The 17,987-nt window shown below is 41.1% G+C and overlaps 1 protein-coding gene across 1 annotated transcript in view; it reads left to right on the top strand.

Annotated features, from left to right (window-relative positions):
* Nucleotides 1–17,987, top strand: part of PLXNB2 (plexin B2) — a 199,532-nt gene that overhangs the window by 77,356 nt on the left and 104,189 nt on the right. Inside the window, exons 3-8 of the mRNA XM_056845867.1 lie at nucleotides 1,583–1,768; nucleotides 2,515–2,637; nucleotides 5,132–5,232; nucleotides 9,180–9,306; nucleotides 14,039–14,189; nucleotides 16,156–16,267. Of these exons, the coding sequence (XP_056701845.1) occupies nucleotides 1,583–1,768; nucleotides 2,515–2,637; nucleotides 5,132–5,232; nucleotides 9,180–9,306; nucleotides 14,039–14,189; nucleotides 16,156–16,267 (800 nt within the window). The remainder of the gene's footprint in view (nucleotides 1–1,582; nucleotides 1,769–2,514; nucleotides 2,638–5,131; nucleotides 5,233–9,179; nucleotides 9,307–14,038; nucleotides 14,190–16,155; nucleotides 16,268–17,987) is intronic.

Here is a 17,987-nt window from a genome sequence, read left to right as displayed (position 1 = left end):
GGGGCACACATGCAAAGCTTTTATTAATACTGAAGTGCTTGGCTTACATGGAACCATCTGTGTGTGCATTGGAGAGACTCCACTTCAGATGTTCAGCATTTGTCTCTCATTTTCCTCCTTCAATTTGATTATTTATTTCAATCTGTCAAAATGATGGAATAGTCTGTGTCATGGGGAATTGGACCCTAAATATTTGAAAAAGAAATTAGGAAAGAAATGGCAGGAATTAAAGCTCCTAATGAATTCAGCAGCCATTGCTTGTGTGTGTGTATCATGTGCCATCAAATTATTTCCAATTTATGACGACCCTATGGATTAATGACCTCCAAAATGTCCTATCATTAACAGCCTTGCTCAGGTTTTGCAAACTGAAGGCTGTCTCTTCCATTATAGAGTCAATCTGTTTTCTACTGCCCTCAACTTTTCCAGTGAGTCTTGTCTTTTCATTACAGTTCTTAATGTAGGAACTGGGAATTTCAGACATGTAGCTTTGCTATAACCCTGCATCAGTTGCTGACTGTGGGTCAAGGTGAGGGCAGAGGTTTGCAGACCCCACTGGCTTAGAGAAGGCTGAGACAATTTTGCTTTCACTAGCATAGAGTAACCTCTCTGCTTGTGACAACCAACAAATGGCTTGTGTGCTCTTATTGGGTCATGCAATCAAATCTTATCTCTTTCTCTTCAAAGTCTTCCAATTAAGGTTCCTTGAGATTCTTATCCTTTCCTTGAGCAGCAGACTGGTCCATTAGCTGAGGCCTATATTGCTAGACTCAAGTTATGAAAGAGCTCTCTCTATTGCAATCCCCACAGCACAACTAACTGCACAGGTATACATTTTCTAACCCCCAGACTGTGCATACCTCTATCTTATTCCCCAGACAGAGATGCGTCTGCACTTTCCTTCACCACAACAGCAAACATCCACTGACTAATTTCAGCTCTATTTAGGACCAGATATAGAACCAATAGTTTGCTAGATGCAGTGCACAGCATAAAGCACATTATTTTCAACAAAGCTGAGCAAATATTTGTGATTTTTCAATTTCCTCCCCTTGAAATATATATTTTCGGTGGGGTAGAATTTTCAGCAAACAGGACTCTAATTATTTCAGATTAGCATTTTTTCCATTACCTTTTCTGCTATCCCAAGCAGTGACTTTCTCAAATACGATCACAAGGGTCTACAGTACACTACCATCCCACACTAAATGAGTGCTTCCACTGAAATAAGCATCTTTTTATAGACCAAAAGATCAATGGCAATCAACCAGCAGCAGCCACTAGATAAGAAATATTGAAGTTGCCCCACAGAGAATCTTCACTACTCTGCTACCCACTGCCATGAGATGGGCCTGGCTGGATATATAGACCCATATGATCCAAGATAGCAGCACCCACAAAGTGTGTGTTCAACAACTTAAATACTCTTTGCAGAGTGCCATTGTAAAAATGATCTAATTGCTTGAAAAGAGTGGCAGAATTGTTGAAAATAAAGGGGGAGGTATTTCTGCCAAGCCACAGGATCAGAGTCGGAAGCTATCTGTCTAAACCTTTGTTTCTGTTTCTTTACCTCATTTCTTAGGTTCTTCCTAGCACAATGTTTCCATGTGGTTCTGAACATTTGCCGTACCCTCTGGGAAGCAAAGAGGGAATTACAACTGAACCTCTGTTGAAAAAGGAAGGTGTTAAGCTAACTGCGGTGACCTTTGCGATAGAGAATGATCACACCGTGGCATTTGTAGGAACCTCCGATGGCAGAATACTAAAGGCAATTTTTGAAATGTTTAAAAGTTCGAATATTTTTAAAATATAGAATGTTATGGTCATAAACAATCATCACCCTGGCCAGCATCCCCTCCCCCATAACGCTCTAATTGAAGCTGGTACCAATCCTCCTGGAAGTCTTAGCAATAGTTCTCCCAGATGGGTGTTTACACTAAACTGTGGTTAAAACAAACCTCTTTGAAAGGGGGGAATTAACAGGGGAGCATGTGGCCCTATGACTTGTTTCTGATCACTTAACTATAATGTGGAGATTGGGAATGTTAATTTAGTGTCAGATCAGAAGTTACATAAAGCTATGATAGAATGCCTCTAGATTGATTCTGGAGTCCAAGTTCTTAATAAGCACCTGAAATGTAATGTAGAGATCAGAAACTTCAAAACTATGCTGAGACTGCAAATGAATTTGGTAATACATTTGTAACTTGGGGCGGCCTGGAGATTTTCTGTTGGAGGAAGGCTCCTTGGAGGATGGTTGGATCTACACTATTTGTATTATAACACATGGGGAAAATGGGAAAACTATTGGCCTGCAAGGCATGGCCAATAGAAACTGGGAATCTTGTTTGGATAACATTTTGAAAAACCAGTAATGTTATGAAAAGCAGTGACCTCAATCCACACAGATCATTTCTAGAAATGGCTGGTTTTTAAATTAATGTATCAAAGCAAGACATCTTCATTCCTGTTCAATATATAAGCAGTTAAAATGACAATTACCTATGCTTTCAGATATTTCTGGCTAATCCTGCAAAAGAGTATGGTGGTGGTGTGCTTGAAAAAAACCAAGCGATTAAGAAGGATCTTGTCCTTGATGCTCTCCAAGAGCACTTGTATGTGATGACTGCAAACAAGGTACAATTTTCTTTTTTTATTTATTTTGTTCTAACTGTAACAAAGCTAATGGTATTACCTTTTTGAACTATCAACTTAGCATCATGGTCACCAATACATGAGCCATGTCAGACTTCTCCAGGAAAGGTCACAGGTGGCATATCAGCACATTAGCATTCTAGAAGGGCAACTAGACAGTACACCTGGATCTTCAGTGGTATTATTACCCCATCCAACTCATATTATATACCACTTCTAGGATTACCTTAGATCCAGTGTTAACCCGTTGTCCTGCACTGTGTGCACACCTCTCCCAATTCCAAAAGATAAAAATAATTGTGTGGCGGTACACTAGAGAAAATTATCTACCATGGAGCAAGGCTTACCTGTCCATCACTGGGATATTCCCTTTCTGATTCAGAGGCCTCCTAAGAGAAAATTGATTTTTTTTTTCTGGCAAAACTCTTACTCTGCAATATGTATTATTTTCAGCTATGGCAGAAACATTTTAGTTGAGAAGCAGGATTAAAGTATAAAAATAAATAAAATGATAGTTTTTTTATTCTGAAGCTAACCATATAATGGAGATATTCAGGAGAGTGATAGCTACTTTCCAACAATCAGGATGATCTGATATTTGAACTCATGCTTTCTGAATCCAGTGTGCTGAACCTCACTGTGCAGTTGCCAATAATTATGCAATTTGAGTTCTGATTGCTCATCTGTCAGTGTCAGTTACTACTTGAAGATGAGTTGCTTGTTGCAGCTAAGATTGTGGTAGCAAGAGCAATAAGAATACTGTGTACAGCAGCAAGTCCTGTTGCTAGGAAAGAGGGCTGGATAAAAAGACTGTGGAGCTGGTGGGCAAACAGAGATTGCAAGGAGAGTTTTACTTGTTCCTTCTCTAGCTTTTCCCTTTGTGTCTTCTTCTGTTGAGTAAGCAAGCAATGGGTTGCCTGGAGCAAATGTCTTTTGAAGTTCACTCCCCTCTTAACTGGTTCCCAGATATCATGCAGAGATCAGGAAATATCCCCCTGAAGCATCTGTCATTTCTGTACCAAGAATGCATAAGCGGACGTATGGCAGCTCTAAAAGTTAGCATTATTCCCATTTGTAAATAAAATATCACACAGTAGCCACTGTTCTTGCTTGCTTTTGTTGATGAGATTTCTTCCCCTGCCTTCTTACCCAAATTCAGAACGTCATTTAAGGAGCTTGTTGTGTGTTGGTGTGTGCTTCATCTGATTTGGTTAGGATTGCCAGAATAATGAAATGAGCGCTTTGTTTTAAGACAGAGAGCCATCCTTTTGATATTTAATTACTTATGAGTGTATTCCCACTGAAGTAGGAAAATATTACAAGGATTTAATGGTGTTCAGTAGTTATGAAAGAATGTTACTGTCTGTATTTTTAGGATTGCATGCTTTATGGGATATAAACATATCTGTATTTGAGCATGTACGGGCAAGAGCATGTCTTGGATATACTGTTTTGGGTGTTTTCAGGCATTGATTGAATGGTATAGTTACTATAGTCCTCCTGGGGAAAACGTGTAGTTATAGCATTGTAGTGGCCCTTAAGCTAATCCTAGCAGTAATGAGATTCAGCATTGCAATATAAGCCAGTGAGTTCAAAATATTATACCTGTGAGAAATCTTATCCTGAAGTTTCTGTCTTTTGGAAATGTGAAAAATTTCTGGTCTTTCCCATCTTGTGATATACAAGGATCATGCATAATCTTCACAAGTAGTCACAAGTCTCAGCTCTTCCAGTCATCCATCATGCATGACTCTCAAAATCCTGCATCAAAGGACATTTGAGTTGTATATTAGGGTGTGGCAAAGCAGTTAAAAATGTAGCATTATGTTATACCTGTTATAAAACATAAATTATCTGCACTATATAGCACAAATAATATGTATTGCATGTGACTTGCATGCACGCAATTAAGGGCTCACAGGAGCAGTTCTGACCTGTGGTAGTTCTACTTGAAGAGGAATGATTTATTGTGTTCCTGACAAGGAGCAAGAGTGGGGAAGACATAGCTCAATGACAATGCACATGGTTTATATGCACAGACCCCTGGTTCAATTTATGATATTAGTTAAAGGAGCTTGAGCTAGCTCAGCTGGGAAAGACCTCTGCCTGAGACCCTGGAGAGCTGCTACCATATTGTGAATTTCCTACATTGTGCAGGGGTTGGACAAGAGGACGCTGGAGGTCCCTTCCAATTCTGTTTCTATGATTCTGTGCTGTCTTAGGTGGATCAGTGGTATGATTGTATGAGACGGTTTAATATGTTGTCATATATAAGGTCTGTGGCTCAGTGGTTCAGTCCCTGGCATTTCTGGGTGAAAGATCTTAGATAATTGTTAGGATCTCTCTCTGTCTGGTACCCTAGAGAGCAGTTGCATGGTGCTTGTTGGAGTAAACAGTGTAGAGCTGTGTCAACCAATATTGACATAAGCTAACTTGATATTTTGGCTACTTATGGTTGTTGTTGTTTTCTTACTAGGTGTTTCGATTGCCTGTCCAGGAATGTGATATTTATTCTACCTGTAATCAATGTATTAACGCTCAGGATCCTTATTGTGGTTGGTGTGTGACAGAGGGAAAGTAAGTATTGCACATAACATTGTAGAGGGGTATATTATGCAAGTTAATTCTTTTCATGATACTGTTACTGAATAATTTCTTCAAAGCATTTATACCAGAACTGGAATAATTCTTCATCACCAATTACCACAGTATAAACATATAATGAGCAGCAGGGAAGAAACTAATTTGCATATTTTATCTGTATAGTTTGTGTATAATTTGCATTAAAATGGTGGTTGCCAAGCCGCAGCTGGTGAACATCTAGCATTTATCTGGTGGTAGTCTTAGTCTAGCATTGTTAACCCTAAAAAATCCTGAATGCAGCCCTTCCAGTTGGAAAAGGGGCTTAGTAACAATTGGGTGGGAAAGCTATTCTTCCTTTTTTTCTTCATTAGAGTTTCTAAGGTTATGCAGGCACAGTGTGTGCTGATTGCTGAGGACTGCATTGGTGGGCTATAGAATGGACTGTAGAAAATGGTACTCTTCTGTTGGCACTAAATGCAGTTTCCATGAACATGGGCATGTCAATTTTACAAGACCCTTTTGACCCTAATAAAAAAAAAATACCTTTTTGACCAGCTGCTTCAGCCATTTAGTTCAGCAGTTCAGCCTAACAGTCCAAATCCTGAAGTAGACATTTCCTGGAAGTAGAAACTACTTGTACTTTTTTAAAACAAAAAAATTGAATAGTGCTTTTGTTTGCTTATCTGGCCCACTCAATTGCTTACATGCAGCCACATTTTCAAGCATATCTTGGCACCTATTTGAGCTAGATATTAAGTTTTTAAAAGTGGTTAAGTCATAAACTTGAGTACATTGAAACACTTCCTGCTGTTCAAATCCATCCATCTTTTAGAGCAGGCTTGCATACTAAAGTAAAATCTGTTCATTTTTTTTATTTTCAATATGCCACAAAAATTATAGTGCCTTTTAGGGTAACAGATTTCTAACAGAACATCATGAAACTACAAGTCCAAGGGCATCTTATGGAAGACTTTGCTGGAATTTTTTACATTGGATCTGAAACCAACGTTTCAAACACACTTTATTTCAACAGTTAAATAAATGGTAAAAATAAATGGCAAAAATATTAATCCAAAAATATTAATCCAAAAGATTTTCTTCATTTGTGTTTGAAGCAATTTGCCTGTGATTTTGAATTGGCAGTTTGGAATTACAAGGATTTCCAATCTGGGCTCCTCTTTCTCATTGGACCATTCGTAGCTTAGTGCTGAGCTGTGCATGCTTTTCTGTAGTTCTCAAAAACAGTTCCCCCTCATGTCAGAGGGGAAGAGACTGGGTACACTTCCCTACAAAACTCACAGCCTTACAGAAGACACAATGAAAGGTCTAGCCTCACCTGAGTTTTCTGTGAAGCGTTCTGGAGCCACAGTTGCCACTTGGTTATCTTGTTAACTAAATTATACCTCAGGAAAAAAAGCTTTAAAATCTGCTGAAACAAACCTTTTGAATGTCTCCAGGCTTATTTTTTTAATGAGGAATGAGGAATAGGTATGTCAGACAACATTCTTCTGACTTTTAACTTAATTAACCCCATGGCGGAAGCATATGGGATTTGGTGGTATGAAATGTATTCTATTGTGTAATAGGTTTTATTTAATTATAGGGAGCAGATGGATTCCACAGATCTTTCTTCCTCTCTTAGACATTAGAACTGTTGCAGTAAAATTATCTAGAAGTCTGACATGAAGCCGAAAATGGAATACCGCTCCCCCCTAGGTAGACCAGCTTCAAAAATAGGGCTAATGTGTGGCTCCAAATTGCAGAGTTTGAATGTATGCCAAAGAGGGCTTAGGTAGATGTTTGAATCTGAATGTGTCACATACTGGGGGGGGGGGGGGGGAATCAACTTTTTCCTGAAGGGTTTCTACTGGTATCTCCTCTCCCTAGCAGTTTAAAAATCTTACAGTCCTTTGCAGTCAAATGCTCTTTTTTGATATTTTCTAATTTCATGATATGTCAAAGAAAAATTAATACAGATGCATTTTCTAGAAGAGTTATTAATTTTGTTGTTAGAGGTTGGCAGGAGGGGGGATACTTTCAAGTTTAATAACACATAAGCCCTATTCTGATTATATATCCCCGGAGAAAATGCCACACATGGAGGAGAAGCAGAAAAAAAATATGGTGGTGCTACCCCTTTCCACTTGATTGCTGAAATATGAGAATGGTGCCTGCATACTTAGCTTTCATCCATGTGATCAGAGAAAACTCTATACAGAGTTGTTATGCTCATAGATGGCACCATGTTTAACTTCCAGCAGTAGCACATAAGCAGTAGGTAGATTCATCCCACGTTCCCACCCACTCCCCTGAACACCTTATCTCCTACCTGGATATGCTTCCTGAGAGGGCTGCATGATGAAGCCTTACTATACTACTTATCCACTTATCCGTTTTCCTGTGACTTGGTGCATGTGGGACTCTACCTGCATGCCTGGAAATAGAAAGGATATGGCTTGTGCCATCACTATTGAAAGGTGAGGACAACAGCACTGTGTTTGAGCTAAGGGGACCGCATTGCAAAGGAAGGCACAGTCCTGTACATTGGACACTTTAACATAAGTTTTGCCACATATCTGTAGCTCATGCAGGGTTATATTCTCCTTGCTACTCCATAGAGTGATGTAAATGACTAAGCTACTTCCTAGCAAAAGAGCTCTTCCGGGATAGTTTGGTTGCCTTTACAGGCTCAAAGTCTTCATAGTAGAGCTGCAAGCCAGCATATGCTGCTTTCCTGGATTCTCCCAAAGAGAACTGAAAAGGCCTGCACCTATGGAACATCAGCATTTGTTTGAACTCTTAAAGAAACAGAGGGCTTAGTCATTTTTAAACTGGGATCACCTGCATCAGAACTTGAGAATTCTTGCAGTGATAAACATGCAGAACCAAAAGACTTTGGGGAAAGGGGGAGTCTGTAGTTCTTACCCTTTCACTGTGGCATGTTCCACTGTCCACAAATGTAAAAATATGCCTGAGGGGACATTATAGAGGTTTATAAAATTATGCATGTGTGAATAAAGTATATAGAGAGAGTTTTTCCCTTCATGACATATAACAATCGAATGTGGGGTTACCCCATTAAATTAATTGGCAGTAGACACAAGTTAGACAAAAGAAAGTTCTTCAAAGCATAAGTAACTCAGGGAATAATAATTTTTGATGGCTTAGATAACTTAGAATGGTGTTAGGGAAATTCATGGAAGCTAGCAGTGCAATTCTACGCAGGCTTACTCCAGAGTCCAGTAGGATTGCCAACCTCCAGGTACTAGCTGGAGATCTCCTGCTATTACAGCTGATCTCCAGCAGATAGAGATCAATTCACCTGGAGAAAATGGTTGCATTGGCAATTGGACTCTATGGTATTGAAATCCCTCCCCAAACCCCGCCCTCCTTAGGCTCCAACCCAAAAATCTCCCACCGATTGCCAAGAGAGACCTGGCAACCCTAGGGTCCAGTCTAAGCCCACTGAAGTCTATTGTTGGTCTATAAAGTACATATGTTAGTTTAAAGATTCTCCATGTTCAGATGCAACAGCAAACTAGGACAGTTTGTGGTGAAGAGTGGGCATTGTTTTGAGAACAGGCAAAAATAATCCACAATTCATGGATGTAATATCACGTCTTAATGATAAAACTAGTTTTCTATTACATGATTTTTTTTTAGTATTAGGTCAGGTTTTCACTGGTGTATAGTAAATTTCATTCAAAGTACATATTTGTGCATTTAAAGTTGCCATTTGAACATGCTCCCAGGTAATTATCCTGTCATAAGGAACAATAAGTAAACCGAAGGGAGGAAATGAAATATTAAACACACATTCCCTTTCATCTTTCCTATGTTGATTCTTATGTGTTTGAACTCTTGTTGCATTTTGATTAATGAGCATCGATTAACATTTTTTTTAATGCTTGGAATAATTTTAATTTGTACAATTATTTCAGGTGCTCAAGGAAAAAAGACTGTGAAAGATCGGGTAGGGTAAATAATTGGCTCTGGAGCCCAGATGGCACTTGCTTGACTATTACAAGAGCTCAGCCTCAAAATAGGAGCCGCAGAATCCCAGGCAAGGTAATCAGAATTTTGTAAAAATAAACAGGAGTCTTGTGGCACCTTAAAGATTAATAAATTTGTATTGTAGCATACATTTTCATGGTCTAGAGCTTGCAGAGTTTTTACATGGATAATGGATATTTATTTATTTTTAAATGAGTAATTTGGTATAGTCATGTACATAGCTACTTCAAAATAATTTAAAGAAAATGTTTCCATGTAATGATTACTTCATTTTCTGCTTTTTTAAAGGAAAATTAATTACTTTATTTTTATTTATTTAAAACATTTATTAGCCACCTTTCTTCCTTATGTAACTCAGATTACAGCATAGATAAAACATATAAAATAAAATACATTAAAAACATAAAAACCAAAAATAAAATACATTAAAAACATAAAAACCAGCATTTAAAATCACAACTCAGGACTGCTAATAAACTTAACCAAATGCAGTCCTAAATAAAACTGTCTTCAACTGCCTCCTAAAGATTGAAAGTGATGGGCCAGGCACACTTCCCTCAGGAGGTTGTTCCATAATTGTGAGGCTGCCACTGAAAAGGCCCTCTCTCAGGTGCCCACCAAACAAGATTCTTTGGTTGATGGGATGGTCAGGAGAGCACCTCCCTGTGCTCTTAATTCCCAGGCAGAAACATATGGGAGAAGATGGTCCTTCAGATACCCCAAGCCCAAGCTGCGTAGGGCTTTACAGGTCAAAACCAACCCCTTGCATTGGGCTAGGGAGTGGATTGATAGTTAATCCCATAGTTCTGCACAGAATTTAAAAGTTCTTTTCAAGATGACTGGTTAGATGTGGGTATACTGTGACTATATAGAAATGAATTCATATGGCAAGTAGGGATGCCTACATTAGGGTTGCCAGGTCCTCCCTGGACATCAGTGGGGGATGGGGGGTAGGTTTTCCAGATCCAGGCTGGGAAACTCCTGGAGATTTAGGGATGGAGCCTGGGGAGGACAGGGACCTCGGGGTGGGGAGTGTAAAATGCCATAGAGTCCACCCTCCAAAGTCTTCATTTTCTCCAAGGGAACTGTGGTGATGAGCTGTAATTCTGGGGGATCCCCAGGTCCCACCTGGAGGCTGGCATTCCTAGCCTGCATACATGTAGATTTACTTACAGATGGGTGCTCCATCCTGAAGTATCAAGGTTTTAAGAGGACATTATTCTCATCAAACTTGTTCAGATCCTGTAAAAACAGCTCAGTAAATGTTATGCCACTTTATTGAGGAACTCTGAATAAAGAAGTCTTCTAGACTTGGTAATATAGAATAAGGTGCACTTGTTACGGTTAGGACATATCTTGACCAGTAATTGGAGTGGTGGTGGGGAGGCCTGTGACGCAGACATGTCCAACAGGAGGGAACATACCCTTAGTAGTTGTGTTCATCTTACAGAAGGAGAAAAAGAGAATAATTAAAATAATGAGACAAAAGAAGCCTTCAGAAGTATAAACAATTCTTCTTTCATATTATGTGATCAAAGCACTTAAAATTTGTGTCCATAAAATAAAACACTGATGTGAGAAATGCATGCAAATATACATGAGTACTTTACAGTGATTTACTACTTGAAGTCTATATGTTTAAGATACATACCACAAGACATACAAAATGTTAAGACCCCTCCATATATCTCGAAGGAACTCTTGAGACTTCAGGTATACAACTTAAGGAAAATATTGATTGTCCAGACCAGTTATATGGGTATGTAAATGTGTGAAGCATATTGTTGTTCAAATAAAGAAAATAATGTTCTATTTTGGGGGAAAAGAGCCCATCTGAGAAAGACAAGTAGGGTTTTTTGTTCCTGGGAAAAGAAAATGGTGTACACTATACCTTCTAGTTCTAGTGTGCTCTGTCTGGTGGCTTGCTGTTCAGTGTGGTTCATAAATTCACCACAGGCATGTTGCATTTTCTAAAGGCAAACTGTCTCGGTTTGGAAAATGGGCCACACGGTTGCTACAGACACACCATAGAAGACTGCTGGGAGCAAAAAACACTAACAAACCCAAAATAAAGAGCAGTTGCAAAAACAAAGCATGCAAGATAACTCAGGATGTTCATTCAATTCAAAAAACCTGTGGTATTTTGGCTTTCCCCCCCTCACCTTCTTCTGGCTGCTTGTTGCCCTATATCGGAGCAGTCATCAAACAATTGAGCGCTCAGCTGGCATAGCTTCCTAAGGCTTAGGAAGCCACCAGACATCATTCTTTTGTCATCCGACTTAAGTCTGTCGCCTGGCAGCCAAAGCATTGCTTCATCTCTCCAACTCTGAATAGGTATTTTGAGGAAACTTTGTCTTTGTTGTCCCTAACGAAACAAGCCTCTTCATTCTTTCCAGGCCTGACTCATGACTCCTGCTGTGACTTCTGGCCATTGTAGTTGCTTGGCTAACATGTTTTAATTATGTTGGAAAAGTTTAAATAACTTCTGTGCTCAATAGCTGTTGTGCTTGGGCTGGAAACAAGACCCGCAGAGAAAAGAGAATGGTCGAAGCACAGTCAAGTCATTATTTCTTTTTTTCAAATCGATTTTAGGGCAAGATAATAAAATCCTGTCTATGGGGTATTCTTCACGGAGATTTGCTGCTGTTTCGATGCTGATTTGCATCGGAGTCAAATTTTGGTTATTCACTGCAGATCCGTGGTTTCCCCCCCTTAGCAAAATAAGCCGAGTTAAAAGAGAGGCAATCCAAACCACTTTTGAAACGATCTTTCCTGTGGACACGTGTTTTCTTGCGCGGATGCCCATGAAAAAATGTTTGCTTCGCTCCCCGGGACGTCTCCTTTCTCCTCCCCCAAGAACGGTGATTGGCTGGGGGGAGTTTTGCGCTCGGACAAGAATACCGCCCCTTTGGCTGCCTGCCTGCCTAGAATCCTGGCACTTCTCTCCCTCCGTCCCCGCACGCCTTCCCCGCCCCTCGCCCGGGATGGGTCTTGGAGCTGGGCCCACACCTCCAAGCCCAGGGGGACGTTGGACGGACGGCTCCAGGGGGAGACTGTGCTCCTCGCACAGCTGGGGGTGGTGGTGGTGGCAGCTCAGTCTAGGGCAGTGGGGGGGATCTTCAAGAGAAGGGGCTGTTGGCCCTTCTGCCCCAAAGGGGAGGGGGGATTTTTGAGAAATCGGATGGGGAAAATGTGCATCCTGAGAGCGGAAAACCCAAGTCAAAACTCCCATCACTTTTCTGAAGAGGGGCGGCCAGCCTCCTCTTATCTCCCTCCTCTCTCTCGATGCACTGTGGCCGGATCATGGCCAGCGCGCAATCCAGGGGCCTTCTTTCCTCTCCCCTCCTAGCCATGCACACTGGCTGGATCGGGGCTGGTACGCAAGCTAGGAGCCCTCCTGTTTCTCACGATGCATTGTGGCCGGATCATGGCCAGCGCACAATCCAGGGGCCTTCTTTCCTCTCCCCCCCTCGCCACGCACACTGGCTGGATCGGGGCTGGCACACAAGCTAGGAGCCCTCCTGTCTCTCACGATGCAATGTGGCCGGATCATGGCCAGCGCGCAATCCAGGGGCCTTCTTTCCTCTCCCCCCCCCCTCGCCATGCACACTGGCTGGATCGGGGCTGGCACGCAAGCTAGGAGCCCTCCTGTCTCTCACGATGCAATGTGGCCGGATCATAGCCAGCGCACAATCCAAGGGCCTTCTTTCCTCTCCCCCTCTCGCCATGCACACTGGCTGGATCGGGGCTGGCATGCAAGCTAGGAGCCCTCCTGTCTTTCACGATGCAATGTGGCTGGATCATGGCCAGCGCGCAATCCAGGGGCCTTCTTTCCTCTCCCCCCACCCCCCATTCCCACTTTCAGCTAAACACTTCTCTGGGCACATGGATTCTCTGCCCCCCCCCCAATCCTGTCTATCATTAAAGGGCAATGGGTTCCACACCTATAGAAAATAGAGGGAAGCTTTGAGGAAAGCGCTGCCTCCCCCCCCCCCAATTTGGAATCTGACTGTTCCCAAAGCAGAACAGAGCGAGAGTGGAAGAAAAATGGAGGAGACCAGAGGGACTGGTGCTTGCTTTTTGCGCTGGGGCTGGTGAACCGCACGAGGTATTCTGCTGGGCGGAGTTGGGGCGGAGCTGGGGGCAGGAATAAACAATGAGCCTGTTGGAAGGGGAGGGCTCCTGCAAAAGGGACAGACCAAACCGTTGTCAAATACAGCGTGCTTTGTTCCCATGAAAAACCAAAACTACAGATAATTGATGGGGATAAATCGCGGCCATGAAAAAAACATTTAAATCATGTTTTTCTTTAGTCCGTGGCAAAACAGAAGCAAAATCTACCGTGAAGAATGCTCCTATGTGTCTGCCATGTTTATCATACATTCCGTCCACAGGGGAAAAGGTTTCTGTTAAATGTCTAACGTTGACAGGTGATATGGTATAGGCAGCTCTATTCCTACTGCAGGCTTCATGCAACATGGCAACTCTAGGCACTCTCAGAATACTGGGGGCTCTTGCTGAAGGTCTACATTTGTCAGCAGCTCTGTTTTGTCATTGCCAGATCCTGTTGTCCAGTCTTCAGCTCATGCTGCTGGTCCAAGAACAGGCTGTACAGCCCACATTGTTAGATCTCAAAATAAAAGAGCCAGGGTTATGTCTGTAGAACAAAGCACTGTCCTGAGTTTAAAACCATCCATCACCTTTGACACTGCCATTGTGTGAGCGAGTCTGCCCTTTGGTCTCTTGATTTCTAGCAGTCTCTTTTTACATTTGTTGGTCTTTTCAGGTAGAATTGACTCTAAGCCCTATGCCAGACTTAAATGAAGATGACCAGCTACAGTGTCACTTTGGCGAAACGAGTCATCAGGCTGAGTTAATAGATGAAGCTATTATCTGTCGTCCTCCAGAGGTAATCCCTCCAACACCTAAAGGCCAAGGTAAAGCAACAGTAGTTCCTCTTGTTTAGTGTACACCCATCCTTGTCCAAGTCCTTTAAATAAGATTTTAAGTATATTTATTTACTTACTATATTTTATTTTATTTAAAACATTGATTAGCAGTCTTTCTCCCTTGCGGAATTAAAGGCAGCTTATAATATAAATAAAACGATGATAAAAAAACAATAATAACAATTATAAAATCCATTAAAAGTCATATTTTTAAAACTCCAATTAGGACTGCCAGTATTAAAAGCTAAATCAATCAAATGCAGTCCTAAATAAAACTGTCTTCAACTGTCTTCTGAAACTTGATAATGGAGATCAGGCCTTCCTAAAAGATGCTCCTTTGTGATATTTTCCAAGACAAAGGCATTAGACTAGTTTGTGCCCTTGATTCATAATTACTGAAGACTTCGCACAAATCTGTTTATATATGCCCATTTTAAGCATGTTGCCAGTCTTCCTATTTCATTAGCAAGTTAAAAGCACACACTTTGTTATTCCCATGATGCTGTCTCTTGTAGACTGCTGTAAGTACAAGAGGCATTGGTTCAAAGTGCAGTGTAACACAACTCCCATGCACGCCCATTTCCTCCAAAGAGCCCCGTCAAATGTAAATAATCTTATGCTGTTAGTAAATATCAATTTTAAAATGATGGAGTGCTGAATTAACTTGCACTTTCCCCCCCCCCTTTTTTTTGTGCTATCTAATTTTACGCTTGACCCCAGAGTAAGGATTGAAGTGAAAAAAAAACCTGGAATTTCCTACAGAATTCTTCACAAAGTGGGCTTAAATCTAAACTGTCAACATTCTTTCAAAAAGCTGTTAAAAGGAAAGCTGAGTTTGAAATTGCTCAATAGCTTGTGAAATAGGTTGTCACAGAGGCTTGATGATTTCCATAACAGGAATAGTTGGAAGCCTCATTGAGGGAAGTCCAAATTTCTATATATAGACTTCTGTCTTTAGTTTCCTAATTATATAGAATCCAAACCCATTAAAAGAGGAAGTAGGCACAACAGACCAGCTTCCCAAAAATGCTAGGGTTAATTTATTATGTTGTGTACATATTGCTTGTTTCAGTAACATCTGAAGTCATCCGTTTTATTCATAGTGTAGAATTCATAAATGTTAAAGGGCACAACCTATCTGACGTGAAAAATAATTATTTTTAAAATACCTTTTTTCTGACCATGCATCTTATTTTCCTTGATACTTTTGGCTTGCATTTTAAAGTAATAGGATAATTATCCCTTTCAAGGAGGCACTTACCCATTATAAGAATAATCTAAAAAAAAAAAATCATATTGTTGAAGGCTTTCACTGTCAGAGTTCATTGGTTCTTGTAGGTTATCCGGGCTGTGTGACCGTGGTCTTGGTATTTTCTTTCCTGACGTTTCGCCAGCAGCTGTGGCAGGCATCTTCAGAGGAGTAACACTGAAGGACAGTGTCTCTGTGTCAAGTGTGAAGGAAGAGTAATATATAGTCAGAAAGGGGTTGGGTTTGAGCTGAATCATTGTCCTGCAAAAAGTATCAAAGGTAACACATTACCTTTGATACTTTTTGCAGGACAATGATTCAGCTCAAACCCAACCCCTTTCTGACTATATATTACTCTTCCTACACACTTGACACAGAGACACTGTCCTTCAGTGTTACTCCTCTGAAGATGCCTGCCACAGCTGCTGGCGAAACGTCAGGAAAGAAAATACCAAGACCACGGTCACACAGCCCGGATAACCTACAAGAACCAATTTATCATATTTCTTCTATCCCTCCCCAGTTAGCTTTTGTCCTTTCAGTTATTAAAGACCTAACACAGTTTCATTCAGAGTGAATGTAAAGTTGCTAAGATCCATGATTTCAACAAATTCTTCTGAAGGATATTTATATTATGACTTGAAAGGGGGTTATTGCAATTGTACCTGTTCATTATCAATCTTTTATTTATTTATTTATTGATAGACCATGTCTTAGTTCCACTACATCTGACCTTTGGTGATGATATATTTTTTGCATCAAGTACATATCCTTTTTATGACTGTGGAGAAGCTATAAATCTTTCAACGAACGAACCGTAAGTTTGTAGCTGCTCAATACCCTATCCCCCTATATATTCCATGCTAAATGCATTCAAATATTACAAGAATTTAGCAAATGCCATTGAATTCAGGTATGTGTGTGTGTGTGTGTGTGTGTGTGTGTGTGTGTGTGTGTGTGTGTGTGTGTGTGTGTGTGTGTGTGTGTGTGTGTGTGTGTGTGTGTGTGTGTGTGTGTGAAGTGCCATCAAGTCGCAGCTGACTTATGATGAACCCAGCAAGGGATTGTCAAGGCTATTAAAAAGTGGAGGTGGTTTTTAATTCCTTCCTTGGCAGAGTCTTCCTTGGTGGTCTCCCATCCAAGTATTGACCCTGCTTAACTTCTGAGATCTGATGAGATAGGGCTATACCATGCTGCCTTCCCTCCCCAAATTTAATCTCAAAATACAAGGCTGACTTTCTTGTGAGGGGGCATGAGTAGATTCCAGGAATGGTGTAAACTGCTTTTTTGACTCACAACATAACTCACAACAATTGAACATGAATGGGCCATTGACCAGACAAATGGTGTTTTCACATATGCAGAATAATGCACTTGAATCCACTTTTGGTGCACTTTGCAACTGGGAGATGGCAACCAGTTAAAAAGATCACTAAAATGCATTGAAATTGGGTTGCATTACTCAATGTGTATGAAAGCTATGGTTCCAGGCCCCCTCCCCCAGCGGGTGTTCCCCGCTGCCACTTACCTGGCCAAAGGGGGGTGGCACCAAAATAGGGGGGCATCAGCAACATCCTAATGTGCTGATTTCACTCCCTGTCTGCCTGGAAGTGACACCAGCACATCCCTGGAGGACACTGGGGATTCTCTTCTATTTGAGTAAAACTCTGTGGTTATACCATAGAGTTTTGCCCAAATGCCAGAGCTTTCCCAGCAATGCACTGACGTTATTTCTAGTATGCACAGAAGTGATATCAGTGAGTCGCCAGCAAGGACACCCCCCCTTGCTAAGTCCTCCACTCACCCCCCACTTGTTTCCCAGGTTGGGGGGACCTGGCAACTCTAGTGAAAGCACCTGTAGTATGTGTTGTGGACCTCTCTGTACTTTTGTGAAAGTGATGGAGTTCGGCTTCAATGGAGTCACTTCCCTATTTTTCATAAACCTTTAGCCTCACTGACCCACTCACCAGGCTGACAAGATATACTGTTTACTTCATTCTCTTGTTCTTGAAGTTTGGCTGTCTGTGGAATGAGACAGCTCTAATTATCTCTGTCTGTCTTTGCTTTGTCAATTGTTGGACAAACAAATTATTTTATTGACTGAGGTAGGTTCATCCGTAACATAAGACGTCTGGTACATTGTAAACATTTGCTAATGCCTACAAGTGCATCAGATATCAGGCCTCAATCAAACTTGTCAGAGTTTAACAATACTTCTTTCTTCTGCCTTGGGTGGCATTTCCATGATAGCATCTCCATTTCAAGACTTGTTTCCTTTTGAATTTCTGAATTTCAGATTTACTACAAGGCTTTTGAGTCCTGGAAACAACACACATTTCTCTTTGTGTGTGGGTACTGTGTACCTAGCTTCAGGGTGGGGTGGGGTGTTGGCCAGCAATGAGACAAGAAGTATCCAAGCTAATTTTTGTTCTGAAATTTAATAAACCTCTTATCTGGTTGATACTGGTATGCACACCTTTTATGGAAGGCTTACGCAGCCCAGAAAAGAACAAGCAGAAAGTATTCCACAATGGTGT

The sequence above is a fragment of the Euleptes europaea genome, chromosome 3, assembly GCF_029931775.1.
Source record: "Euleptes europaea isolate rEulEur1 chromosome 3, rEulEur1.hap1, whole genome shotgun sequence".
Taxonomy (NCBI): Eukaryota; Metazoa; Chordata; class Lepidosauria; order Squamata; family Sphaerodactylidae; genus Euleptes; species Euleptes europaea.
This window is presented reverse-complemented; position numbering and strand designations above follow the sequence as displayed.